The following is a 25,039-nucleotide window of genomic DNA, read 5'->3' on the forward strand; positions in this document are numbered from 1 at the left end:
CAGTCTTGACAAATCCTGGAGCGGTTTCAGGCGATAAATAATGAAGCGAGTGTTTGCGAGATGAGACGAGGGTTCTGGCAATTTTTTGAGCAAAAAGTTGATTTCTATTTATTTTGGTATGCGGAGACTAGCGCGATGCGGCTCGTTCGGCGATCGGCTTCTCGCCCGTGCGTAATATGGGGTATCAAAAGAAGGGCAACAAGAAGAGACTTGGGCATGGGCATGGATTGGAGCGTACCAATAGTGCTGATAGATTAGGGATTGTTGGTAGATGTCTAGTCGAATGTTTCAGGAGAAGGTGTCTTAAATCATCCTCCTCGGCCCCATCTTGAAAACGCTCTGTCAGCATGGGTCGATATGTTCAAGGGATGGATGCGACTCACCCATCTTCTTCCAGCTTCAGAGGAACATCTTCCGGAGGATCAAACTTCTTCCTCGCCTGGGTGACTTCTTTCCTGTCGCCTCCTTCCGGTGCCTCTCCGTCTGCACAACCACAGTCGTAGAAGTCACCAATGTTGGAGCAATCAAATATCTCTTTCTTCAGCGACTTGTTGACCTCATTGTGGACGTGGCAACCCCAAGCTGCTGCAGCTGATCGTGATGTGACTTGCGGAGGGAACTTGTCGAGGATCGTTCGGAAGTGGCCGGCACATTCGCCGCTGCGACTTGTGTGTCAGCTAGAGTCTTGTAATGTGGTGACAGGCATCATACCAAGGATATAATCGCTGGAACAAGTGGATGTATGCGTTCAAGGCGGAACTCTCTTCGGCGGTTGGTTTGTCAGGGAAGCGGGCAAATGTCGTGTGGAAGAGCTTCCATGCTGCACGACCAAGTTCGGCTCTGTTGTAGTATGTCAGTCAACTGGTGACTGCCAGAAAGTGACAGCAGAGCGGCTGGCCACTGCGACGTACTTTGCGGTCTCGTTGCCGAGCTTGGGGGCAATCACATGTCCAGAAAGAGTCGACTCATCTATGTTGATACGTGCTTGGACAGCTTCTACTGGTGTCCCAGCTCTGCCTCCTGCTAGCGGATGCCGTACACCGACTTCTTGAGAGCGGAAAGAGTATACGAATGTGAATCCGAGGAAGGCCGACACGGCGATGAGGAGAAAGACGAATCGCCGGCTAGGTCCTGGAGCTACGGGCATGCTGTGTGTATTTATGTTGAATATCCAATTTGTTTCGACCGTAGCATTGTTTAGGTGTAGAATCAGAATATGGTCTGTGAATCAAAGGAGAGAGAGAAAGAAATGCTGCCGTTGCGACATGGAAATCGAGGGGCTGTCTCAAAGTTCCGAATGACAACGCGCGCTGCGTCATCTCACTCATTGTTCGCGCGAGACTTGAGTCAACAAAGTCAACGGAGTTAGCATTTCGGTTTGTCAAAGACTGCATCTTGCTCGTGCTGTATGGGTATCTATGTCTAACAATACAAAGTCTGTCGCTACGGAACATCACGCCTGCGTAGGTTCGGCACCCGACTGGTTCTGCTTCTCGGGTTCGGGAGTCGATTCAGGGGTTGGTGAAGAAGACTCATACCACTCCATATCCACTGCCTTTACCAAGACAACCTTTGCTCTATCGGTCATGGCGTAGTAGTCGGGGTTGTCTTTTGGCGTAAACATGGCAACGTGTGCGGCGATTTCGTTGCTCGCTTTTTCGTTGATGCACTTGATCCAGGTGCCTTTACTTTTCAGCTTCTTGTCCACAACATTGGTAGTCTTGCGCTTCTTGAGCGGTGATTCACCTCGTGGTTCTTTGGCCTCTTTGGGCACTACGCAGAAGGTTCTCTCTTCGCCAAGCAGTTGCTCCGAGTAGTATGTTTTGCCTTGCTTGTGCGTGTCGAGGCAGGTGTAGAAGTCGGCGAAACCGATCTTGTGAGAGGCACTGAGGGCAGCTACACCTTCGATACGCTTGGTCAAATCAGCGCCGCGGGCTAGGCAGCCTACAAACTCGAGATGGCCGCCTGCCCAAGCCCAGCCTTTGGATATGTGCTCACGATTCTGCCATACTGCACCACCTGCTGCTGCCAAGGCCGCGGCTCCACCTGCAAACATGGCATACTTGCCCCATTTGCCCCAATTGCCGGCCTCTGGTGGTGGAAGAGCACCTGCGGGAACCTTTGTAGGAGGAGCTCGCGCATTGGATGACTTTCCAAGGCCAAAGAACTGAGAGGCTTGGCTGTAAGCGTTCATGGCGGCAGATGCTGTATTGTATTGCTCTTCCGCGCCATGAGCTACAACACCAGGATGTATACCTAGATAGGGAGTGTCGAAAGCAAGTACAGCCTGAATGTAAGGGAACAAGAACTCTGGAGCCTTGGCAGGGTCGGTATCCTCAGATGGCACTGGGGGCTTCTCTTGAGGAGGCGCAGATGAAGACCTCTGTTGTGATTCTGGCACTTCCAAGTTGACTGTACTGTCGTTCTTAGAGGTCGGATTTGATGTGGTCTGGTTGCCGAGTCCCGAGTCATCTTGGGTGGTTGGGAATGTGCGACTCGAGGGAACGGGTTGATCGCGAGCAATGCTTAGCAAGGTCTCTGCCGCTACAATGCCGCCCATCGAGTGACCAACAAGAACGACTCTCACCGAAGGGTCAATAGTTGGTGATGGTGTACCATTGGCGACTTCCAGATCGATGCACTTGTCGAGCAACCATCCGTGAAACTTGGCGACGCATTCGGACAAGTCGCCTTGGGTCTCGAATTTGGGATACACGATGGACAGAATATTTATTTTCGGCAGGGCATTCTGTACGAGGGTTCTGAAGTGATCCGGGAAGCCTACCATATCTATTGAGTAACAAGTTGACGACTAGTAGTGGGAGTTTGTTTACCATCAAACGTGTGGTCTCCTCCCTTGAAACCGTGGATGAATACAAGCAATAAACTCTTTGTTGGCATGTTGCTCTGACTTCTTTCTTATAGGAGATTTACGGTGTTCTGAAGAAAGGAATGACAGAGTGGAGATAAGGCGCAAGAGTCGAGAGAGACGTGTCTGGCCAGAGTTGTAGGCGGCCTTGGATGCGCTGTGTGACAGCGAGCGGCCGGCCGCAGCGCGTCATGCATCGAGACCGAGGTGACCATGGAATTTCGAGCCCTCCAAATTTCCATCGCCATTCTCTAGCACCGTCAACCACACCAAAATATTCCTTACGAAGCACACGATCGATAACACATCAAAACACATCATGTCACATCCTCAAGAACCCACGCGACAGCCCACTGTCGACGAAACCGAACGCTACAAGGTCACGCTGCACCGCGCCGCCATCGCATGTCTCGTAGTCTGTCCAGCTCTCGCCGCCCTACCACCGCGCAAACTGGACTTCTACACTATTTCTCTGGTCGGTATGACTGGCTTCTCCGCAAACTACCTATACCGCGAATCGCAAGGCCAGAGCATCTGGAGAGTTATTGGAGGCTCCAAGGCCGAGGAAATGCGACCAAAGGGCGACACAACACTACCTACCGACAAGGCTCGCGAGTTCCAGCGTCAATTGAAGCTGCAACGCGAGGCAAGAGCTGCTGGTGACAATTCTGGTGTGGAAGCTGCTCAGCAGAACAAGCAAAATATCCTTGAACAGGTCTACTACGGAGACGAGAAGCCCGAGGGCTGGAGAGCACGCAGAGCCCAAGAAGATCAGAAGGCTCTTGCTGAGGGCAAAGGACTCAGTGATATCATCCTCGATCAAATCTGGGACGTCTGGACTTGGGGCAAGCACAAGGAGGCTCAGGTCGAGGCTGAAGTCAAGTCTGAGGTCGAGAAAAAGAACTAGGGCAGGTTTTGTTCTAATACTGGAGTCGATATATATCGAGAGGCGTTCTTGTCCGACTAACATGCTGCTCTGGACACGAGATTGTATTACACGCGAAACGCACCTTGTTCAATTTCAGTCCCGTCTGTTTCGAGCGTCCCAATCAGGACAATGATGTTATGGAACCGAGCAATCGAATTGACCGGAGAACAGAACACGACACCACTGACAACTTTGTATAGTGTATCTAGGCCAAATCAATCGTCAGTCGGTATCAAGGAACATGCAGTAAGCGGCATGCTCGCTTAAGAATTATCCCAAATAGCGCATCGAGCACCCCAGCAATCTGCAGCCACTTCGCTCATTGCTTACCGATATAGATTCGCGTTTTTCCCGGCAGTATAAACTCAGGCCATGCTACCTGTCTTTGAACCCGGAACTCTCTCTTGTCTTTTACAAGGTATTCATGGTCCATTTTGTCAGAGACAAATCATGTTGGCACTCTTGACCTGGTTCTCGATACTTCTGGTGGCTGTTCTTGCGCAAAATCCTCCGTTTTCCAATACATCAAGAAGTACTTCCATTTATGCAGCGGCAAAAGCAGATGGCATTGACCTGGGAGTTCTACCTTTCGTGGCTGCTGCGCTCGACTCGATCGAAAGTGCCTATACGCCAATTGCACTAACCCCCTTCAGCAATGCGTCGAGGATCGATGTGCACGGTAAGTCAAGCTGTAATTGGTCTCTGAGTCTTGCCATTGATTTGTTATGCAGCTCACGTAGTGCCAGCATGGTACCGCGCACTCGTCCCTACGACAGGCCAAAGCCCAACTCCGGAATGGACTTTAGAAACACAATTCAACGTGATGCAAGCGGTCGGCATTCGCAAAAGCGTCCTCTCCATCTCAGCACCAGGCACTACTGTCTATGTAAACGATGAAGTAAAGGCGACCGCGCTGGCAAGGCTACTGAACGAATATCTGGCCGCTCTATCTCGCACTTACCCCTCACATTTCGATTTCTTTGCCGTCACACCGCTACCTTATATCGATGCGGCCATTACGGAAGTCCGGTATGCACTCGACGACCTGGGCGCCGTCGGTGTAGGTCTCCTATCCAATCATGAAGGATACTATCTTGGAAACGCGCAATTCCAGCCTTTCTTCGCCTCTCTCAACAATTCTACGATCGCCAACGCCAGTGAGATCATCTTCGTTCATCCCAACGAGCCATGTTTGAGAATACCGAACGGCAATGGCTTGATCATCGCCAATCCGACGGTCTACCCTGACGGCTTGGTGGAACTCTACTTCGAGTCTGCAAGAACGTTCATGGATCTCACACTGGCGTCAACTCTTTCCACTTTCTCGAAGCTCAATTTCATTGTCCCACATGCTGGTGGCAGTTTCCCTTCTATCATCAGCAGGATGCTTTCTCGTCTTTCTCCTGCGGCTTTTGCTGCACAGTTGGAAGTTTTCAAGCAGAGGTTGTGGTGGGACACTGCTGGACCGACTTTTCCTTACCAAGTCAAAGGTCTATTGGCATACGGGATCGGAACAGACAAATTGGTTTTGGGTACCGATTTTCCATATATCACTGGCGCTCCAGTGCAAGTGTACACGGGATTCGCGGACGAAATAGGGGAGGCAGACTTCTTGAACACGACGGAGAAGGACGGATTATATCATGGCAATGCTGAAAAGCTGTTCGGTGCTCGATTGAGATGAGCTTGTCACATTACGGTGTCGAGAAGGTCATGCTGGTCGAAAAACGCGGCCGATCCTGCAACCAGAGCAGATGAGCAACTGCATGCTCGAACGGCAGCGACGAACAAGCCTTCTCTTCTTCTCGACACATGCTTCCTCCGCATAAGTAATTCGCCTTCCTCCTCAAGAATTCTGTCGCTTCCACAACTTTGACCCTCCTTCCTATATCTCAAGTTTGACCTAAAATTCTCACATTCACGGTCCGAGGGAGGTGACATCTCTTCAAGAAGTCATCGAGGTCGCGAAGCTTGCCTTTCCACGATCTCCGAGGGTACCTATTTCGATTCTGTGCCTTCCCAGATCTGTCACACTTCTTCACTCTAGGCCTCTACGTCTGCTTCTTCTACTGACTCTTTCATCTGTCCATCCTTCGGTCACTTTTGTCTTCTTCTCAAACTGCCACAAAACGACGACTACTTCACATCCCATCTTCACCCACCCCTCAAATCTCTCACCTTCCTGCTGAGTGTTTCTCACTTGGTATGTACACTTCACTGCCTCTCTTATGGACACTACTTACACCACACTTCCTCCCTTTCCCTCTTGCTTTCTCCACCTCTCATACAACTTCAAGTCCTTTACCATCCATCAACAGCCTTTGCTCTCAACACCTCCGACGATAGAAGGTTTCCTCTTTCATGCCCGTCGATACGACCACTCCAGAAAGATCACTCCCCGCTTGCTTATTCGCGAGACTCACAATTTTTCTCTCAACCTTCCGGTTGACGACTACTTCTCCTACCCTTTTCGCAACTGCGCACTTTTGCTTCACTGCTTTTGCTGAGCAAAAATCACATCTCAGAAACATATCCTTCCCCTTCTTATCGATACCCACCTCTACCAGTCAATTCTCTACTTCCTTCTCTGTCAAGAACAATTTCTTCCCTTCATCTCCCTTTACCATCTACATCTATTCTCTACTACTTCATACGACCTTTCTCTGTCATCAGCTCGGCACATCAGCGACTCCATCGGGATGGACATCAGCCCAGAAACTGACGATGCTCTGCACCAGCAACAACTTGTTTTCGCCAAACAGTTGCAGGCTGACGACGCCCGTCGGCAAGCTGGAGAACAGCCTTTTGAGGATGCGGAATTCTTCTACAGTCTGGCGAGAGATGTCTTCGAGTCTTGGAACGGCTCAAGTGCGCCCGGGGAAGAGGCAGCTTTCAGACAAATACAGGAGCAATACGAACTAGCAAAAGCAAATCAGCAGCAGCCTGAAGATCCTGGAGCCGAGGAAACTCTGGATGGCTCCAAAAGCAGCGAAGTGCCCTCTTCCCCTATATTCGTGCAACAAGATGAACTAAGCCACGACGAGAGGTCTGAGCCGACTAACGCTTTGGCCGGGTTCAAAAGAAAGCGAGACGAGAATCAGGGGGATCTACCGAAAACTCCGAGACATCCGGCAATGAACGAGACAACCAAGCAATCTCTTAGGCGACTTATTGAAGCCGCACCGGAAGATAAGAAGCAAGCAGCAATCCAAGACAGCGCGAGAATGCTGCACGCGATCAGACAGTTTCCACCAGGCAGCATCAAATACCTAGAGGGAGATCTATGGATGGTTGAGGGCATGAAAACACCTATCAAACACCATCAGGTCATCCATGCCGGCTGGATGAATGAACAAGAAACCAGCAAGAGAGGTCCCAAGGGAGGTATCCTGGCCGACAAAATGGGACTCGGCAAGACTTTGTGCACATTGACAAGTATGGTTCATGGAAAATTACCAGCTCGCTCCAAAGAGTCAAGAACAAACCTCGTGGTCGTGCCCAAATCACTGAAAGACCAGTGGATCATTGAGGCTCGGAAGCACACAATACAACCATCTTCGGACGGCATGCTCGGGCTTGGCGCTATCATCTCATACAGTACCGAGTCCAGTTCTGAGGCTCAGATGCTGATATTTGAGGGGGCTGATCTGGTCATTGTCACATACCCGGAACTTTGCAGTGCCTTCAAGAATGTTAGATACCCCAAGGAACTGGCTGATGCATCTGACAAGGATAAGGAGAAATTCTTCAACAAATCCGTTCGACCCAAGCTCCCAGCAATATTCCGATTCAAATTCCGGGCAGTCTACCTTGATGAGGGACACACTATTCGCAACGTCGACACCATCAGTTCGACTGCATGCCACAAGCTTCTGAGCAAGTATCGCTGGATACTCACAGGAACGCCAATGTTTAACGATCCCACGGATTTGTATTCAGTCCTCGACTTTGTTCGACATCCCACAGTCTTCAAATTGACATTCAAAGGTTTCAAGACACTTTACAAAGGCGTCGAGAATTCTGACGATGATGTGATTCTCAAGAAAGACAAGAAAGAGCCGAAAGACCAGGGTGATAAGAAGGCAAAGAAATATAAGAGGCGCAAGAAAAGCACGAATGCGAAGGCTGACAAGAAGATCAATCACGAGTGGGTAGCGACTCTCTTACACGAAACCATGAGATCGTGGACATACGAGGATGAACTGTTCGGTTACCCTTTGACCATCATACCGGATTCGGTCACCTCTGAGCACTCCAGACACTTATCGGTACCAGAACGCGCGATATACTCAGTCGTATACGACCGTCTAAAGGAGCTTGCGCTAGAGGCGTCAAGATATGTCGAGCCGGACTCGGCGCCCGGTGCTGAAAGGAATCCCGACCCTGGACCTGACGGCGAGAAGACATACAAGTTCGTCGCTGGGCTGTTCATGGTGCTCAGGCAGATGACAGGCCATGTCCTTGTGCTTCGCCCCAGCACTTTCAAGCATCTTACAGATGATGACATGAGGGCCATCTGTAGGGAGATAAACCGTCCACCCGTCCGCGATCCTTTTGCGGACGACTACATCGCAGCTTTGCTTAAGCTGCAGAGAAGTACCACTTGCACAATCTGCAAGAAAAGAACCAAATATATCCGGTGGGCGGTCTGTCATCATGCCTATTGCGAAGGATGTCTTACTGAAATAATGCATATTGCCGCAGAACGTGGTCGTGCTGACGCGGTATGTGAGCTTTGCAAGCTCCCGTTGGGTGAGCTCACTGATGCGGCTCAGGATGCGAAGGACGACAAACCCAAATGGCTGAATGATAGCGGCAAAGCCATTCCTTCGACCAAATCGTCTGCGGTCGTTGACCTTGTCAGAAAATGGAGAGATCCTCTAACAGGAGATCCACAAGCAAAGGTTCTCGTTCTTACCACATACAAGGAATCTCACAAGCTTCTAGCAGCTACTTTCGAGGAAGAAGACTGGAACTTCACAGCCTTGACATCAGAGATGTCGAATGCGGAAAGAAACGATAGTGTAAGTCGGTTCAAGCTGGAGCCTGAAACATTCATTATGCTTGCTACAAGTGGAGTCGGAGGAACCGGCCTGAACTTGATGAATGCGAAGTAAGTTCTTCTCACTTGATACATGAAATCTGTGCTGACCTGACTACAGATACCTCATCAACTACGATCACTACTGGAACGAAGCCACCGAGGGGCAAGCGCGCGGCAGAATTTACCGCATCGGTCAAGTAGAAGAAACGACCATCGTTAACCTCACAGCAGAGGGAACCGTTGACGATCGTATGAAGGAGATCAAAGAGGAAAAGATCATGAACATCGGAAAGGTCGAGGAAATATCCAAGAAGAAGACTATCAAGTCTCTTCTGAAGATGTTCGATAAGGCCAAGAAGAACAACGATATCGTGGAATTGGATTAAAAGGACGATTGGGCTTGCGGGAGAGCCATTTTGATTATTATGAGCAGACCAGGAAAGTTTAGCAAGATATTTAATGACAATCTCCAAAAAGGATATCTTATCTGCATCTGCATGATGATTATGTTGATCATTATTACGCCTCTTCAACACACTGCGGTGGTTCAACTGCAGCTGACTGGCTTACCGCCTTGTAGCTCGTTTTGTCCCTCGTCACTCCCGTTCGAAGAGCGCCTGCCGTGGTTGGAATCATCTCAGCCGGTTTTGGTCTCTCGTCCATCACCCTCCACAAAGTATTGGCCCCATTCGCCAAACTCTGAGTCCACTCACTCATCTCATTTCTATTCCTCTAGTTGATTTGTTTTCCATGTCACTATCTTCTCCTCTTCAACCGTTCAGTATGCCTGTGAAACACGGTTATCAGTCATTGCCTCTGTACGCTGTGGTCTCCCTGCCAGCCCAAGTGTATTCAGAATCTTGTTCCTCAATTCTGTTCTCACATCCGAATGAAGGAAAGAGCTAAGGCCGTGTTCCTTCTTGTGCTCGATAGCTATTGGATGCAAAGACAAAACTTCGAATCTGTTTCTGGATTTGTTGAAAGCAACACAACTGACACGCGCACAAAGGCGAGTCTTACAACAATATTTTCCAAAAAAGCTCCACTTTCTGGTCCGTTTTCTGGTGCACTGTGTGATTGATGTTTATGGCGTTTCGGGAATGCACGCCTCTCTCATGTGAATTGAACAGCTTGGGGCTTTCGCGATCGAACTATGCTCCGATTGTGATACATATATCGCATACAGCATTCCAGACGTTGACTTGAAAACTTGCTTGGTGCTTCGATCCAGACAAAAGACCCAGCAACTCACGATCTTTGGCTGCTCAGAGATGGAGAAAATCAACATAGTCCATCATTGGCGGTGAGTTGCACTGAGTTATAGTGTTGGTTACTACAGCTGTGCGCTGTCGAGACCTGAAGTAGAGACAAATCGCGCTCAGCAGCGCTGGATACATCGTCAGTCTTCGCGATATACTGTATAGACAACGATAGTGCTGGAGATGAGGGTTGTGCAGGTGTTGATTTGAGCATCAGAGAGAGTGGTCCAAGTCATGCGAGTGTCAACATTTTCTTTAGGTACCGACGTGAGAAAGTAACGTGTATGTGGAAGCAGCGGGCTTCGGTTGGAGTGGATTGGACCTCATTGGGAGAACGACACGAAGGAAGACGGGAGAGAAGTAAGAGCATCGGCATTAGCACTTCTTGTATATTAATGTTCGTATCGTCCACTTTCATTTGGTGTTTGCTGCTACTTTCCGAGCATGTGCTCTTCTAGAAGCGTTGCTTGAAGTACATCTCAAAAGTCTGCAGATTGTGTCAGTCAAATTTTGATATGGCGAGGGGTTCAACAGCCATGAGCTTACCGTAGGTTTAATTTCTGGGAACAGATCATTGTGATTCATCCCCCTCGGACGCCAGAACCGCCCACTACCCTGCATACCCTTGACCAAGAACCAAAAATCGACGGGGAAAGAACTCTGATTCTGCAACTCCTTCGGCGCTGACTCTGGATCAGCGAGAACCTCATGCATCTTCTCCTCACCCATGATATCCAGCTTGACTTTCTTGCCCGAGTACTTTTCCAACAACTGCTTAATCTCTGTATGCGAAACATGATCAGAAGGGAAATTGAGATGCTGGTTTTCCGACTTCTCAGGCGAGCACAAACAAGCAGTCACGTATCTTCCAAAATCTTCGATATGGGTGTAGTCGGCTTTGGCATCTGGATCGCCAATGACATGTAGAGTGTATTCCTCTACATCCTTTTGCGTCCACGGACACCACACCTTTTCGCGGTCTTGGTTGTAAAAGTCGCCGCAGCCAATCATGGTATATGACATTTTGCCTTCTTTGATGGCAGGGTGGAGGATAGCGCGTTCGTTGAGTCTGTTCTTAGCATCCCAGAGTGGATGCATGTAACCCTGTGGATCGTTGGGCTTGCGGTAGATATGGTGCATGCCGTACTCTGAGGGAATGAAGCGCTTGACTCCTGCGTCTGCTGCGCCATCTTGGATGGAGATCTGAGCGTTAAGTACTGGGCCGTTCAGGGCACTGACGACGGCATCGATGCCTTGAAGGACCTCGGCCATTTCTTGACGAGAGGTGTGGAGAAGATCCATTTCTTTGACTGTGACATTTTTGCTTGAGGCCGAGTCCGGTGATGGTGAGTCTGGGGCTATGATGGCTAGGATGTTGAAGTCTTGGGTCTTGCATTCCGCTAGAGCTTTGAGGACTGAGCTGCCGATTTGGCCATTGGCGCCGAACAAGGCGATATTCTTGAGGGTCATGGTTTTTGCAATAGTGGTGTGAAATGCAGGTAGAGAATACGAGAGGAGTGGTTCTAATCTACTTACTTATGGCTCGGTCTACTCTACTCGAGAGCGCGTAACCATGACACAACCACTATCGCACGGTGGTCCCATTACCAGGCTTCGTCGTGGTCCTTGCTTGGAGAACCCAAGCGATATTCTTGTCATTGATGGAGCACATGTAAGTTCCTGACTCATACTGAGTGCCATGTCAATACTACTCGACGTACGAGTGAGCAAAGTGCAAATGTCGTCTGCAAGGTTATACCGATGACGCGTGGGAGGTCCGTGCGCTATCGGGTCGTCGAGCGTACAACCCTGGCTTCTTCCCGGCGGCCACGACAACCACGCTAGCTTGAGTCTGATGAAGTCAAGTACAAATGAACGCTGTTTCTAGAGTGACATAGTATCGGATTGAAAGATTGTATACTTGTAACTGTGGTAATGACGTTGTTAGAGCCTGATGAACAAATTTTGACCAGCTCACAAGAACTCAAGTCTTCGATGCTTGGTAACACACCTCACATCCAGAGCGAATATCAACTACTACGGGAAAATTCATTGTCATCGGCGAACAAGCTATCATATCCCATACCTGTTGTGACCAGAAGTTGCAGTGCTCTACGTGGCTCGAAGAAAGATATGAAAACCATCGCCTGCACCACAAAGGGGGCACAGAAACGTCTAGTCACAGTGGCGTCGAGCAGGAAAGTGGTCATGCAGACTACAAAACAGTAAAGGAAGCTCATGACCGACAAGCGAGAGGAGGTCCATGGCAGATGTCGGTTGAGCATTCGTGGTACGCCCCTGCATGCTCCTCTCGCGTCTGTCGCGCCCTACCGTATATGATAGAGGCGTCAATCACAGACGCACGCGCGTATGAAGCGACTACGTTGTCGCTGGAGGTTGTAGAGTTATACTCGTGTAGATCTGACTGCTGATTCATGTCGTTTGGCGAGGGCCGGCTCTGGACTTGTCGATATTATCACATGTCGTCCGACCGTTTGGTTGCGCAGCGGATCAAGCGACAGGATGTGTCGGGCCATGTTTCAACAGTAGTAATAGGCAGGTACGATGAGGCTTCTCCACAACGATAGAATCCCATTGAGTCTGAACAGGAAGGAGTGAAGTCGGATGGAAGGTAAAGGCGTTGTTGAATATGAGTTTCGGTGTTCATAGCCCATCTAGGAAGGTGGAATCAGTCGACACGTGCCATATGTTATTTCACAGAAGGGGCACCAATACTGGATAATTCACCGCCTCATATGGCAAGATTGAGCTCCAAGACCGCCCAACGTTTTGCAAGTTAGCAGGGTATCAGGTCAGGCCAGGCAGCAGAACATTAAAGCGGTCAGCCAGAACAGTCTGAATGGAAAACAGTGCTGCTGCGAGTCGCTCTCGGATCAAGAGTCCGAGCCCTCGTGCCGTCCATCATGGTAGCAATTTACCACCATCCAACACGGGTGTGTCATGCTTTGATGTCTTGCAGTTACATGCTGGTTTGGCATCAAAAAGCTCTTATCCAAACTCTCGTTGGTCCGACACACAACACTCGGGCTGTCGATGCAATCTCGACGGCGGCTCAGATGACGGAGCACAAACACTTGGCGTGCTCGATATGGTATTGGGATACGGACGTTGGAATTTACCCGATCACCATGATTGAAGCATCGCATTCGCCTGCCTATCTGGTGACAAGATCCTGAAAGTGTAAAAATGATTATTCTGAAGCGTCGATCAGCTCCGTCGAGATAGGTCATGAATATGGGTTGCGTTCGACAGTCTTCTCGAAGATGATGTGACAGAACAACGACGTATCATGTTGATGCGTCTCAGGGTCCCTCGTGTGACCGTCTGAATATGCAGCCCAAGACAACAAACGCAGTGATTCCCCCTGTCTGGGGACTTGATTGTGTGTTCTGGGAGTTGCTTATCTTGAACCAATGAGGGTCGAGGGCAGACGAGTAGCGCCAAATGGTCGCGTGGTGGTCGGGGAATGTCCGGGGTACTTCTGACATGGCCGTGCTTTTGCTTCTTCTTCGCGGATGATCGGCTTGAAGACAAGGTGCAGCTACCCGATCGCTGAATACGAGCGACCCTGTATCAACTTTTGGCGAGGTTTTGGGTGGCTAGAGCTGTCGCTTGACACAGAGAATTCGCGCAACGCCGCGATGGCTTTGCTTGGAAAGGGCAGCAAAGAGCCTGGGCGGCCGGCGCTTCTTCGTCTTCTAGAAAACCCCAGCGTCTCGCCGTCCAAGCAGTTCTCTAAGCCAAAGTGTGTTGAGTCAAACCGTATGCCCGGGAGGCTAGTATCTTTTAGGCAGGAAAACACTCAGCGTTGTCGGGAATGAACGCCTCTTCCGCTTGCTACAGCAGTGTGCAAGGCTCGAGATGACATGGCTATGATGGATGTTGGCATCGAGAAAGCAAGCACATCGCATCGCAAGTTTTGGAGGAGTTGGAAAGAAGAAAACAACAGAGAAAGCGATCATCAGAATCCCACGAGGCCGTCGCAAAAGGCTCGGCTGGACGTCGTCAGGCCGTTAGAAGTCAGACAGGCCCTCGCCTTTCACGCGACACGAGGCAGGTAACGGATGGGAGGCTTCATTAGGCATCCGACATGTCGATTCATCCTTATCTATCAGCAAGGCTTGCTGCACCCCACGCCGTCCCGGACGCCCTATCTATGCTGTGTCGCTCCTCGTTGTTGGTGAAACAAACGCCGTCTTCATCTCGCGTGCCTTTTCTCTATTTGCTTGCTCTCGCAACCCGGGATCGTCGAAGCCCAACTCGCGTCTTTTGAGATTAAGGCCACTTGGACCCTGCCGGCGCGCGACTGAACAGTGCGCAAACCTCTCGGCCGATTTGATAATAAGAATCAACGTCATCCGCATTGCCGCCGCTAGCATCGCGCTCTGACTCTGACTCTTCACGATGCTTGTTCCACGCTCTTTCAAGTACTCTTCATCACCGCCCAACTCCTCTTCTCCGCCACAAAGACGCTCTTCGACAAAGTCCACCTTCCTCTCAACTTCGCCCCCACTGTCCGACGCTGCTTCCCCTTGTAGCCTCCCACCATCACACACACCCTGGATCCTCACGCCCGCCATGCCTTCAACACTGCTGCCATCGAGACCCGTCGAGATCCCAAGTCGACGGAGCCCCAGAGAACCAAAAAACGTTAGAACATCCAGAGCCAGTAGCAAATCGTCCAGAACATCGAGGAACTCGGACACGAAACACCGACCCGATGCCCTGCCTCCGGCCGTCGCTGCCCTCCTGGCCGTGACTGCCATCCCTCCTCCCAGGCCCCAGATGAGACGCAAGAAGAGCCCCATTCGCGACATGTCCATCGACGAACTCATCCAGGAATGGAAAAAGGACGACTCGACCAAGTCCAGCTACAGTTGCGCCTCGCTGGACATGCTTCTTGGATCAGCCGACGAAGACGACTACGACCACATGTATTCTTCAAGGTCAACTTCGTGTGACTCGATCCCCTCTCTGGATGACGAGGCATCAGTCTTGTCCGTCAGCAATCCCGCCACTCCTGACTCTATCCGAAGCCGCAAGTCTAGCATGGGCAGTTATCGCAAGGAGAAGACTCTCTACACCCCCGAGATCCAAGACTGCAGTGTTGACCACCCGCTTGGTCTGTCGACTCTGGAGTTCGACGAGGATCTCATCTTCATCCACTCACCATGCTCAAAGGAACGCAAGCAACGAAAGTCTGGTGGTTTCCGTTCCAACCTGAGTTCATCGCTCCAGGCCATCAAGTCTCGCGTGACTTCTTCATTCTCGTCACTGAACTTGAACTTGGACGACGACTCTTTCTCTGATGCTTCGCTCTGGCAACACCCTTATCTCTTCCCAAGAATGAGCTCCGAGCTTAGACCTAACCCCTTTACCTCGACTCCCTCCAAGTCACATCGCCAGTACCTGAACCCTCGTTCGGCTCCGGTTCCCTTTGAAGAACAACAGCACCACTGGCAAAAGGCTCTTTCGTCTCTGGACTCGCCTGACAACGAAATTCTCGAAGCTCCCATGATCCAGATGCAAACTTACAACAAGCGCGCTTCATCTTCCCCACGCCGCTCGCGCCGCAATTCGAGCACCGGCACACCAGATGCTCGTTCGGAAGCCGGCCGTGCCATGTCTGGGCACGCACCCATGCCGTCCAGGCAACGCGAACCTCGCGAAAACAGCGACTTCCTCCGTGTCATAGTGCTCGAGATGAACATGAGACGTGGCGGCAAGTTCGAAGAGGGCGCCAGCGGACGTGCCAAAATCTGGCTACCACCACGCAAGCAGCCTGTCACTCGCAACAATGGCTTTTCCGACGACGACGATGAAGACGAGATTGTTTCCGTTGGTGGGTCCAGAATCACCACTAGAAAGATTCCTCGTCGCTGGGTGCCAGTTTCTATCGAGTAATCATCGAGTAACAACAACTGCGCGAACCCACTTTCAAGACCCTGGATCATCCCGCCTCCCGTCACTTCGCCAGTCTGTTGAGTTCGACTCCATCTCGGCCCTCTAGAGCGCGACATTTCCGGCAAACGGTCGTTCGAATCGATCTGGAGAAGCCTCACGACCTCGATCATCTTTTCTCGAAAGAGCTTCGCTCTGGTCACGCGCGTTCCAACGTGGAGTCATCTTACGCCATCCTCACACACTCTCTCATATAACGATCGTCTTATCTCTTTTTTTCTGTTTTATTGTTTTGGGGAATAGCTTTTGCTATCCTCGTCGTTGGTCGCTCGGCAAGCGAATGGTCATAGCATGGTAAGGTGTACCCGAGAACGGTTGTCTCGGCGTCGTGGGATTTTTTTTTCTGTCAGAGGTTGGGAGAAAGGAACAGCCGGTGCTTGGCTGCGCCATTTCTTTCCTCTTCAATCTCCTTTCTTGTTTTATACATGCACGGTGGTCGCATGGTTATGCCCGATCTTGGCTCAGCATTTGAAGCATGGTGTTTCTCTTTTATTTATGATATTTACGACAAGACAATATACGGCATAATGAACGAACATATACAATTTATACATATCTTCAACTCTCCACGACTCCGTTCCCAAATACTTTCTCCTCAACGCATACGTTGATAGACATCAAAGCCCGCCAAAAAGCTTCGTTCCACGCTAAGATCTGTCATGAGAATATTTGTGTCAAACGCGCAATGCATTTGTTACACGCAAAATCACTTTCATCAACCAGTTGATTGGTATGCTTCGACAAGACCCCCAGCTAAGTGACCGCCTGTATAACGCCCGTAGCTTTTCACACGCCCATGAATGTAGATGTTCAGGCAAGTCGTCGTTATTCGCACTTTCGTGTCTTGTCTACAAGCACAGACAAAGTCACTCAGAAAAAGGCTCACGTCGCACATGCGCGCTCGTGCTTTCTTTCGCATGCGATCCAAATCTCCCCTTCTTATGGTTCGCGTTCAACCCTTTCTTGAGAAGTCCACGCGGAGAGTCGAGAACACCCGACCCAAACGGCTCGTTGGTCAATAAATGGATATTACGAATAGCGGGACTTTGATATTGCGCGTTCGTGTTCGCTGTGCTGTCATGTTCGGTTATGACTTTGCTCGGGTATAGCATGTCACTGCCTCACTCGTTGTTGTCCCCACGTGCTTTGCCCAGCGACACTCCATGTTTTGTCCGAAAGGGTGCCGAGTCATTGTTTGCTCTGGGAAACTGCATGGGCAACACTCCGAAGCGTTCGAGCTTTTCGATTCCCGACTTCGCTGCTTGGTTGTGTCGCTGACTCACTGTTGATGTGGCCTAGGCATGCAACACTCGAGTCGCGGAACCTGGAGACGGTGGGTAGTGTCAATGAACGCGATTGGGGCCGCGTTATTCGCAATTGTCGGTTCAGAAAGTCACAGCCCAGCGTCTCAGTCGATCTTTGCTTTCTCGAGAGTTTTGTTTTGTCTTTGCGAAAACGCTTGTCTGCTATCTTTGCTTTCTTGCAACCGTGCCGACATCTGGCCTTTGCTGATCTAAAGGCCTTGTTATCACAGGGGTCGCTCGTACATGGACTGTCGTCCGGTGTGTGGAGTACATTCGGCCGTAAGATAGCGATAGTCCACGACTCGACTCCAGGACTCCAGCTCGTGTGACCTTCGTTGTTGATCTTTTCGACAACGTGCTTGAAGGGCACAAAACTTTGTTATACTGAATCAGGGCGAAGTGTTTGTCAGAGCATACAGTCAAGACCCTGTCCGGCGTCCAAACCTTGAGGCAGCATTACTCGATGCTATCGGTCAAGGCGCCCCGGTCGGATGAAATGGCAAGAAGTCCGTTTAAACTTCTTCTATTGGACCTTCCACGCCTCTCGGCAGGGTCGGGGTTGCAGAGCGCCGACTACATGCCTTCCCACGAGGAGACATGCTTGCAGTGAGCTTACTCGAACTTCAGCTCGCGAGTCGCGATTCAACTTACAGCTTCTGAGTATGCAAAGTGCTGTCAGCGGCCATCTGCGAGAACGAACAAGAGTTTCAGGAAGCAGGCTAATGCCCACTTAGAAGCATTTAATCTCAGCTTTTATTCTTTATGGACATATTCCTCTGCTGCACCTCTCACCCTCCCCTCACGACTATTGTAGCCATTAAGATGCACACCATTTGCTAGATGGTCGGCGACCTGGATAATACGACTCTCACTGGATACTCCCTTTTTGCTGACGGAACTGCGCATTTTCATAGCTTCCCGCATGACATACCTTTGCATACTGGGAGAAATTGGAGAAGTTGGTATCTCGTGCTTTTGACAGAGCTGACACTATAGAATCAAAGTCCCATGTCCGCTGCGGTCTCGCTCGAGCCTATCCACAACTTCCTCCGGTCATCGCTGGATTGCACTCGAAACTCCCAGAAAAGATCTACAACTGGAGCCTGGAAGATATCGCACCATGATGGGCTGTGAGCGTCCGAGTCGGCCTGCAACGAAAGGCAGTTTGTCACAGGAGCCGATGTGTTTTCTTCCGATCATCGCTGTATGACACTCGGAATTCTCAGGAGGGATCTACACTCGCTGTCTGGTAATTACCGCACCATGGTGTCTTGTGAGCATCCCAGTCGGCCTGCGACGAAAGGCAATTTGCCACAGAAGTTGATGTGTTTTCGTCCGAATATCGCTGGCACATGAAACTCCGACATGTCAGCGATTCCGACGAAGCTTATACAAAGCTTAAAGCGCTCCGTTCTCGCGAAACATTTTCACGCACCACTCTCACATCCACGAACATATCGGCCTGGAGCCATTGGCATTGAGAAAGCTCTCCAGTCATTGGACATGTCCGAAGAGAGCAGACAATATCATAATTCTCAGTGGACACTTGCTGGTCACGGAAGAAGACTGTGCGTTGCGACAGACTCCAATGCGTCGCGTGAAGCGTCGCGCGAGAATTCGAACATACAACCTCATGATCGACATGTGCTGAATACCCACGACGAACAAGTCACGGAACCCAAACCTATCACGGCTGCCTGGAGCGCACCCGAGTCGCATCAGACAATCCGACATCTTGTCGCTCCGACTGGCACACAGCGCCGTGTGCCGAAGCTTATAGCTGTCGCACCAATCTCTCCACCACATACAGGCCGATACCGTTCCTATCGCAATGCACAGTTCCTTCCGGATGTTAGGCAGGTCCATGGAGAGCCTGTCCCAGAGCGACTCTCCGTGGATGCTGGCTATCTACCGAAGTAACTGTGCATTGCGATAGACGGTCGCCCGTGGAAAAAACTCTCGAGTCACTCTCTCTCCACAACACACATGTCGCATGATCCTATCGCAATGCAGAGTTCTTTCCAGATGTCGGAGAGGTCCAAGAAGAGCCGGTGATATGAGGACTCTCATTGGATGCGGACTGTTCTCCGAAAGAACTGTGAATTGCAATAGACTCTCACGCGTCATATGAAGCTTGGCGAAAGCATATCCGGAGCCTCCTATACAACTCTCGCGCCACTCTCTCGGAAACACAAAGGTCGCATGCTACAATCAATATGCACAGTTCCTTGCAAACACTCGACTGATCCATTGAGAGTCGATCACGAAGCGACTCTCAGTGGATGCTTGCGACTTCGCTGAAGGAACTGTGCATTCTGATAGGCTTTTACAGTCGCATGAATCTTTGCGGAGAGCTTGTAACTCCCTCTCTCTCGACAACATACATGTCGCATGACACTATAAAAATGCACAGTTATCTCTAGATACTCGACTGATTCATTGAGAGCTGATCACGGAGCAACTTTCATTGGACACCTGCGACTTCGCTGAAGTTACTGTGCATTTTGATAGGAGGTCCAGCACGTGGCATGAAAGCTTCGCGAAAGCTTGCCTCCCGTAAGTTCATATCAAATTTCTGAAGAGGAGAGCAAGCTGGCGGCTCAGGAACCGAAAACTTGAAGCGCTTTCTGGTGTGACCCTTTGCGCCATGTCCGAGGGCCATAATGCCGAGCAATGTGGTCGAATTTGTCGTGAGCTCTCTCGACCTTCTTGTTGATCTTGTTGTTGATGTTCTCGACGAGGGAAGGCATGTTGATGGTATTGAATAGTAACATTGTAGTGATGGAGTACTTGGAGTCGCGTGCGCCGTGGTCTTTGACCGGAAAGGAGAGCAGCGCGCCTGAGAGTACGTTTTGAGGTGGTTTGCAGAGATGATCCAGTCACAAAGTCTAATGAGTAACCTGTAATGAGTAACATCATGACAAGGAAAGGCCGGTCGTGAACACATAAAAGGGACGTGCCTACCCTTTCTCCCTGCTTTCTCTATCAAACTAATCAAACCTCCTGCCAAATCTTCTACCTCCACTTTCCAGCTTTGAACACATCAAATACCAAGTTACCTTAACAACATCAGATTTGACATCATCAAATTCAACAACATGAAGACCTCCGGCACTCTTTACACTGGCCTCTTGCTCGCCATGGTCGCCAGCCTCGCCATCACCGCTCCGCTGCCTGACAAGCGCCCCGACCACATCGTAACTCTCTCAGATCAAGCCGGCGACGTGCCATACTACTGCGACGAATACCCAGAAACACTCCCTTGCAGCTTGTTCTGTAAAGCCTCCAACTGGCAATACGAGTACTGCCACCCTGAGTACTGCGAAAGCCACCCCGAGCACTGGTCTTGCAAGCCAAAGTACATCGAAGAGGAGACGGAACCACCTGCCACGTCTGCATTGTCTCAGTCGTAGTGTCATGAAGGAGGCGGTAATTTGGTTGAGAGTAGATAGATAGAAAGTCTCTTACTATAGTACTCGAAAGCTCAACCTTTACTTTGAATACATTTGTGGTGTCTGTGAGTTGATCTTGACGCTGGGTGTGTATGATCTGGTTAATTTCTGTCTCTGTTCACAATGTGCTGCTTCCTATATCTCTTGGAGAGAAACCTTCAACACCAATCACGAGAGTTTTGTATCTGAGGGATCGTAGATGCGTAGCCAAGCGGATATCAGAAGACACGATTGTAGATCTACGCGCAAAGTGGACGTGTATATATCATCTGTCACAAATAGAGACGCAAGAAGCAATGCAGCAGAGTCGAGGGGGTGAAAGGTGTTTGTATTTGATATCTGGATTCGATGCGTCACTCGCTCTTTTCAAGTGAAGGCCAAGTGAGCCGAAGCAAAGGCATATATGCAGCAAAGATTCCCTCCTCTTAAGCAGCAACCACTGCCAGCGTGTTCCATGGCCGATTTAGTAAGTCCTTAATCGCTGGCGGAGCGGTACCTGGGTTCGAGCCCCAGGAGAAGCCTACTCTACCACCACAACCACCGTTAGTCCTTTCCCCCAGGCAGTGGTTGAGAGTCCCATTGCTGCTTGAAAAGTAAACCCTGAATCGACAACACCTTGTAAACTCCTCTTCCTCCGAGGTCGCTGGTGTGGGTTTCTCTGGTCTACGGGCCTAGTTCTTTTGCTTGAGGTTCGTGAAAGATGTAACTCTTGCCTGCTGTGGGCGAAGACAAAGACCATGCTGTGATCTGAAAGAAGGAAACCTTACTCAGACGAGATCGAAGGGACGCTTTGAGCCAGGGGTAGATTGTGGAGTCGCGCGAGAGAGCAAGTCATTGACGATGCGAGACGAGAGTGCAGCGCGAGCGGACTCCTCCTGAGCGTAGAGTCTTTCAGCAGGATCTGTACGGGGTGTGAAGAACTGCTCAGTAGTCTGGGTGTGCGGAGTCGGCATGACAGGTCGAACGGACATGTCAGCCATGGTCTGGGCAACACGGGCACGCGAAGGGGGAATGAAATCCGGCATAATCATTTGACAGAGACGCAGAATGTGTGGATGTTTGTTGTGCTCGAAAGCGTCAAAGGGCAAGCTGCCATGGAAAATAGCCTGCATGAGAGTTTCATCAAGGTCGGTCTTGCGAACTTCTTGGTTGGCGACCTCAGCAGCAGCATGGCTCGTCTTTGTGATCAGAGGCTGCTCAGTACGCTGCTCAATCTTTGTCTTGAGCTCGTCTGGAATCTGTCTCAGCTCCTTCTCGCCAGCGTTGGAAGAGTCATCATCGAGTAGGGCTTGGAGATAGGTGTAGTAGGATTCACAGGCGGCGAGATGAGCGACTTTACGGGCGACTATGTTTCTTGCCACCTTCTTATCGTTGCAGTGGCGACAGATGGCCATGGGGGTTTTGGCGCCATCTTCGAGAGCTTCGAACTGACGCGAGATGTAACCTTGCTGAGGCGGCATGGTTGGAGTGGACGTGTAGATGAAGTCAAGACGAGGTTGGCATCAAGAAGGCTTCAGGAAGGGATGTGGAAGAGTCGGAGGTCGACGGTCGTGTCGACTGCAAGAAAGCTCGGTCGCTCTTGCCTGCATCATCGTGCATAGTTGTGCAAGCTTGTGCAGGAATGACGATGTTCCAGATCGGATCTCGGACTTTACAACAAGTGAATTCGAATCACTTCCATCTTGTCGACAAGAACATCCCGCCGCCTTCGCTTTCAGAACTAGCCATCAACGTCGTCACTTCCCCTTTCGTCGCCTTTCAATACCTTCGACTCGAACCTCCACTCTAGATAAACCTCAGCGACTGGTGGCAACCTCAAACCATCAACACCAAGCAATCATGGACGACGAGCTGATCGCCAACTTCACGGCCTTCACCGAAGCCACCCCCGAACGCGCACGCCAGTACCTTACCTTGACCGAAAACAACCTCGAGCAAGCCGTTCAACTCTACTTCGACAATGGCGGCATCGACATGGGTGCCACCTTCCCCCAGCAGCCTGCCCAACCTGCCCAACCAGCATCACGCCGCTACAACCAAGACAACAACGGCGTTGTGACGATAGACTCCGATGACGATGAACCTGCCTATGAGGACGACGAGGCTATGGCAAGACGCTTACAGCAGGAGGCTTATGGAACCGCCGGTGGTGAAGAGCAAGTCAGAGCACCCATGGCCAGAACTACCGAGACCCTTGTCGGCCCTGGTTCCACATGGGTTGGTGATGATGGGGATGATGTCGACGCTGCCGTCCAGGAGCAGATGATGGCACGTCAGAGAAGAGGTCAGTCATTTCATTTGCGACAACCAGCCAGTCTGCTAACCTGCTGTTAGCCAACACACGACCCGGTATCTTCAACCAAGTCTCGGTATGGGATGATGCCAACGGCTTCGCAACTCCTTCCGATCCCGAAGCTCACCGTCGCAATCTCGCCCGTGCTACTGGTGGTGCATCAGAACAATCGTCCAAGTCAACTCTACTCGCCGAACTCTTCAGACCGCCCACCGACCTCATCTCGCCTCTGTCGTTCCAAGATGCCCGCGACGAAGGAAAAGAGGACGAGAAGTGGATAATCGTCAACGTTCAAGACCCATCAATTTTCGATTGCCAGGTCCTCAACCGCGATATCTGGAAGAACTCACAAATCAAGGAGACTGTCCAGGAGAACTTCATCTTCTTGCAGTACTCCAAGGACGACCCGCGCGGCAACCAGTATGTGCAGTACTATTTCCAGAACAGAGACAGCGATGACGCATACCCACACGTCGCCATCGTTGACCCCCGAACTGGCGAGCAAGTCAAGGTTTGGTCAGGTGCTCCCGTTCCGAAACCCGCCGACTTTCTCATGGACTTGCATGAGTTCCTGGACCGCTACAGTCTGAAAGCGTTCGCGAAGAACCCGGTGGCTACCCGCAAGCCCGAGAAAAAGTCCAAGGATGTTGACAGAATGAGCGAGGAGGAAATGCTGGAGATGGCCATGCAAAACAGCTTGCAACAAGGTGGCGCAACAGTCAAGGACGATGATCCAGACGCCCTTACCAAGGCAGAGTCAAGCAAGGGCAACAACACAGCTGTCGATCCCGATGCTATGGATATCGCCGACACAGGAGTCCCGATCGAGAATGCAGAGACAGAACCCTCAGCGTCGCAAGCTGGTCCCTTCGCTCAAATCGCATCCGACAAGCCTCACACTGAGCCTACAGATCCGGCATCGTCGACTCGTATCCAGTTCAGATACTCTGGTGGAAGACAGATCAGACGCTTTGGACTGCAAGAAGAAGTACGCCGTATGTACGAGTGGCTCAAAGCATCGCCCGTCGAGGGCAAGCAAGGTGTCGACTTTGAGCTTGTCTTCATGGGCCGCAACCTGATCGAGGCGTTGGATCAGACGATTGAGGAGGCTGGGCTCAAGAATGGTTCGGTCATGATCGAGTTCCTTGAGTAAGAAGAAAGACTCGCGGTAGTCTGAAGAGTTCTCCGGACGCAGATATCCGAGAGGCAGTACGTTCGAGGTATAATGAGCCTGAGAAAAGGCATTCTGAGCTGCACAGATAGATGGCACAGGATGCTCTAGCTAATCCTGACAAAAACACAATATCCTACCATTGACCTTGCTGTGTATTCTATTCGAAGTTTGTAAGGGCGGGTGTTTCTCTTGTTTATACTGCTTTTACTGTTCGACTTTTTTGGTGATCTCTTCAGCTGACTGTTTCTCACGAGTATCTGAGTGTGAGTTCCTGACGAAGTCATTGATGAAACGTATATTGGTATATATCGAGATAACGAGGCTTTATTTGGTCCAGGTAAATCGGCAAACCCTCAAGCAAACATGGTAGAAACCTTTTCAGGCAGTTCAAATAAAAGAAGAGCTGTTGGTGCGGCCACAACATCATCGCCAACCTCAAAATTGCTTGCATGTGATACGACCCTGCTTTGTTTCTAAAGCCGAGTATATCCGGCCGGTCTCTCACCTCCCAGCCACCACGTAACACACCAATTATGCGAACGCGTCACAGAAAGAAGAAGAAGAAGGTGCTGACTGCAATCTGGGGAGCGGGTAGGAAGTAGGTGTGAAACAGAGATTGGTGTCTCTCCCAACTTGTGTGGGCGCGCACCATCGTCAGTAGGCTTTGACAAGGTGCTCTAGAAGCAAAAGATATTGGATGATATACCTCTCTCAGACAAAAACAATGTCGCAGC

The 25,039-nt window shown here is 50.5% G+C and overlaps 10 protein-coding genes across 10 annotated transcripts; 6 read left to right on the plus strand and 4 right to left on the minus strand.

Annotated features, from left to right (window-relative positions):
- Positions 1 to 430: 430 nt before the first annotated feature.
- M436DRAFT_13104 (uncharacterized protein) lies at positions 431 to 973 on the minus strand (the record flags this gene model as incomplete). Its single annotated transcript, XM_013576033.1, has 3 exons — positions 431 to 659; positions 712 to 840; positions 912 to 973. Coding segments are annotated over 3 exons (420 nt in total), but the record flags the coding sequence as incomplete, so codon positions are not given.
- Positions 974 to 1,453: 480 nt separating this feature from the next.
- On the minus strand, positions 1,454 to 2,901 carry M436DRAFT_36729 (uncharacterized protein; the record flags this gene model as incomplete). The annotated part of the gene is made up of 4 exons (XM_013576456.1): positions 1,454 to 1,696; positions 1,775 to 2,310; positions 2,419 to 2,781; positions 2,835 to 2,901. 4 exons carry the CDS (start codon positions 2,899 to 2,901, stop codon positions 1,454 to 1,456), a joined length of 1,209 nt encoding a protein of 402 aa, XP_013431910.1.
- A 287-nt stretch (positions 2,902 to 3,188) lies between these two features.
- Positions 3,189 to 3,776, plus strand: M436DRAFT_69039 (uncharacterized protein; the record flags this gene model as incomplete). Its single annotated transcript, XM_013576795.1, has 1 exon — positions 3,189 to 3,776. One exon carries the CDS (start codon positions 3,189 to 3,191, stop codon positions 3,774 to 3,776), a length of 588 nt encoding a protein of 195 aa, XP_013432249.1.
- A 471-nt stretch (positions 3,777 to 4,247) lies between these two features.
- Positions 4,248 to 5,481, plus strand: M436DRAFT_77741 (uncharacterized protein; the record flags this gene model as incomplete). Its single annotated transcript, XM_013576960.1, has 2 exons — positions 4,248 to 4,476; positions 4,529 to 5,481. 2 exons carry the CDS (start codon positions 4,248 to 4,250, stop codon positions 5,479 to 5,481), a joined length of 1,182 nt encoding a protein of 393 aa, XP_013432414.1.
- A 1,615-nt stretch (positions 5,482 to 7,096) lies between these two features.
- Positions 7,097 to 9,137, plus strand: M436DRAFT_17923 (uncharacterized protein; the record flags this gene model as incomplete). Its single annotated transcript, XM_013576059.1, has 4 exons — positions 7,097 to 7,828; positions 7,931 to 8,127; positions 8,170 to 8,910; positions 8,960 to 9,137. Coding segments are annotated over 4 exons (1,848 nt in total), but the record flags the coding sequence as incomplete, so codon positions are not given.
- A 1,417-nt stretch (positions 9,138 to 10,554) lies between these two features.
- Positions 10,555 to 11,570, minus strand: M436DRAFT_36523 (NAD(P)-binding protein; the record flags this gene model as incomplete). The annotated part of the gene is made up of 2 exons (XM_013576415.1): positions 10,555 to 10,587; positions 10,647 to 11,570. 2 exons carry the CDS (start codon positions 11,568 to 11,570, stop codon positions 10,555 to 10,557), a joined length of 957 nt encoding a protein of 318 aa, XP_013431869.1.
- Positions 11,571 to 14,525: 2,955 nt separating this feature from the next.
- Positions 14,526 to 16,025, plus strand: M436DRAFT_69041 (uncharacterized protein; the record flags this gene model as incomplete). Its single annotated transcript, XM_013576796.1, has 2 exons — positions 14,526 to 14,771; positions 14,988 to 16,025. 2 exons carry the CDS (start codon positions 14,526 to 14,528, stop codon positions 16,023 to 16,025), a joined length of 1,284 nt encoding a protein of 427 aa, XP_013432250.1.
- A 4,459-nt stretch (positions 16,026 to 20,484) lies between these two features.
- M436DRAFT_59834 (uncharacterized protein) lies at positions 20,485 to 20,799 on the plus strand (the record flags this gene model as incomplete). Its single annotated transcript, XM_013576649.1, has 1 exon — positions 20,485 to 20,799. The coding sequence occupies one exon, from the start codon at positions 20,485 to 20,487 to the stop codon at positions 20,797 to 20,799; it is 315 nt and encodes a 104-aa protein (XP_013432103.1).
- Positions 20,800 to 21,605: 806 nt separating this feature from the next.
- Positions 21,606 to 22,298, minus strand: M436DRAFT_59835 (uncharacterized protein; the record flags this gene model as incomplete). The annotated part of the gene is made up of 1 exon (XM_013576650.1): positions 21,606 to 22,298. One exon carries the CDS (start codon positions 22,296 to 22,298, stop codon positions 21,606 to 21,608), a length of 693 nt encoding a protein of 230 aa, XP_013432104.1.
- A 379-nt stretch (positions 22,299 to 22,677) lies between these two features.
- On the plus strand, positions 22,678 to 24,284 carry M436DRAFT_69043 (UBX domain-containing protein 7; the record flags this gene model as incomplete). Its single annotated transcript, XM_013576797.1, has 2 exons — positions 22,678 to 23,122; positions 23,173 to 24,284. 2 exons carry the CDS (start codon positions 22,678 to 22,680, stop codon positions 24,282 to 24,284), a joined length of 1,557 nt encoding a protein of 518 aa, XP_013432251.1.
- Positions 24,285 to 25,039: the final 755 nt, after the last annotated feature.

Source organism: Aureobasidium namibiae (genome assembly GCF_000721765.1).
Source record: "Aureobasidium namibiae CBS 147.97 unplaced genomic scaffold scaffold_1, whole genome shotgun sequence".
In the NCBI taxonomy this organism is placed as follows: domain Eukaryota; kingdom Fungi; phylum Ascomycota; class Dothideomycetes; order Dothideales; family Saccotheciaceae; genus Aureobasidium; species Aureobasidium namibiae.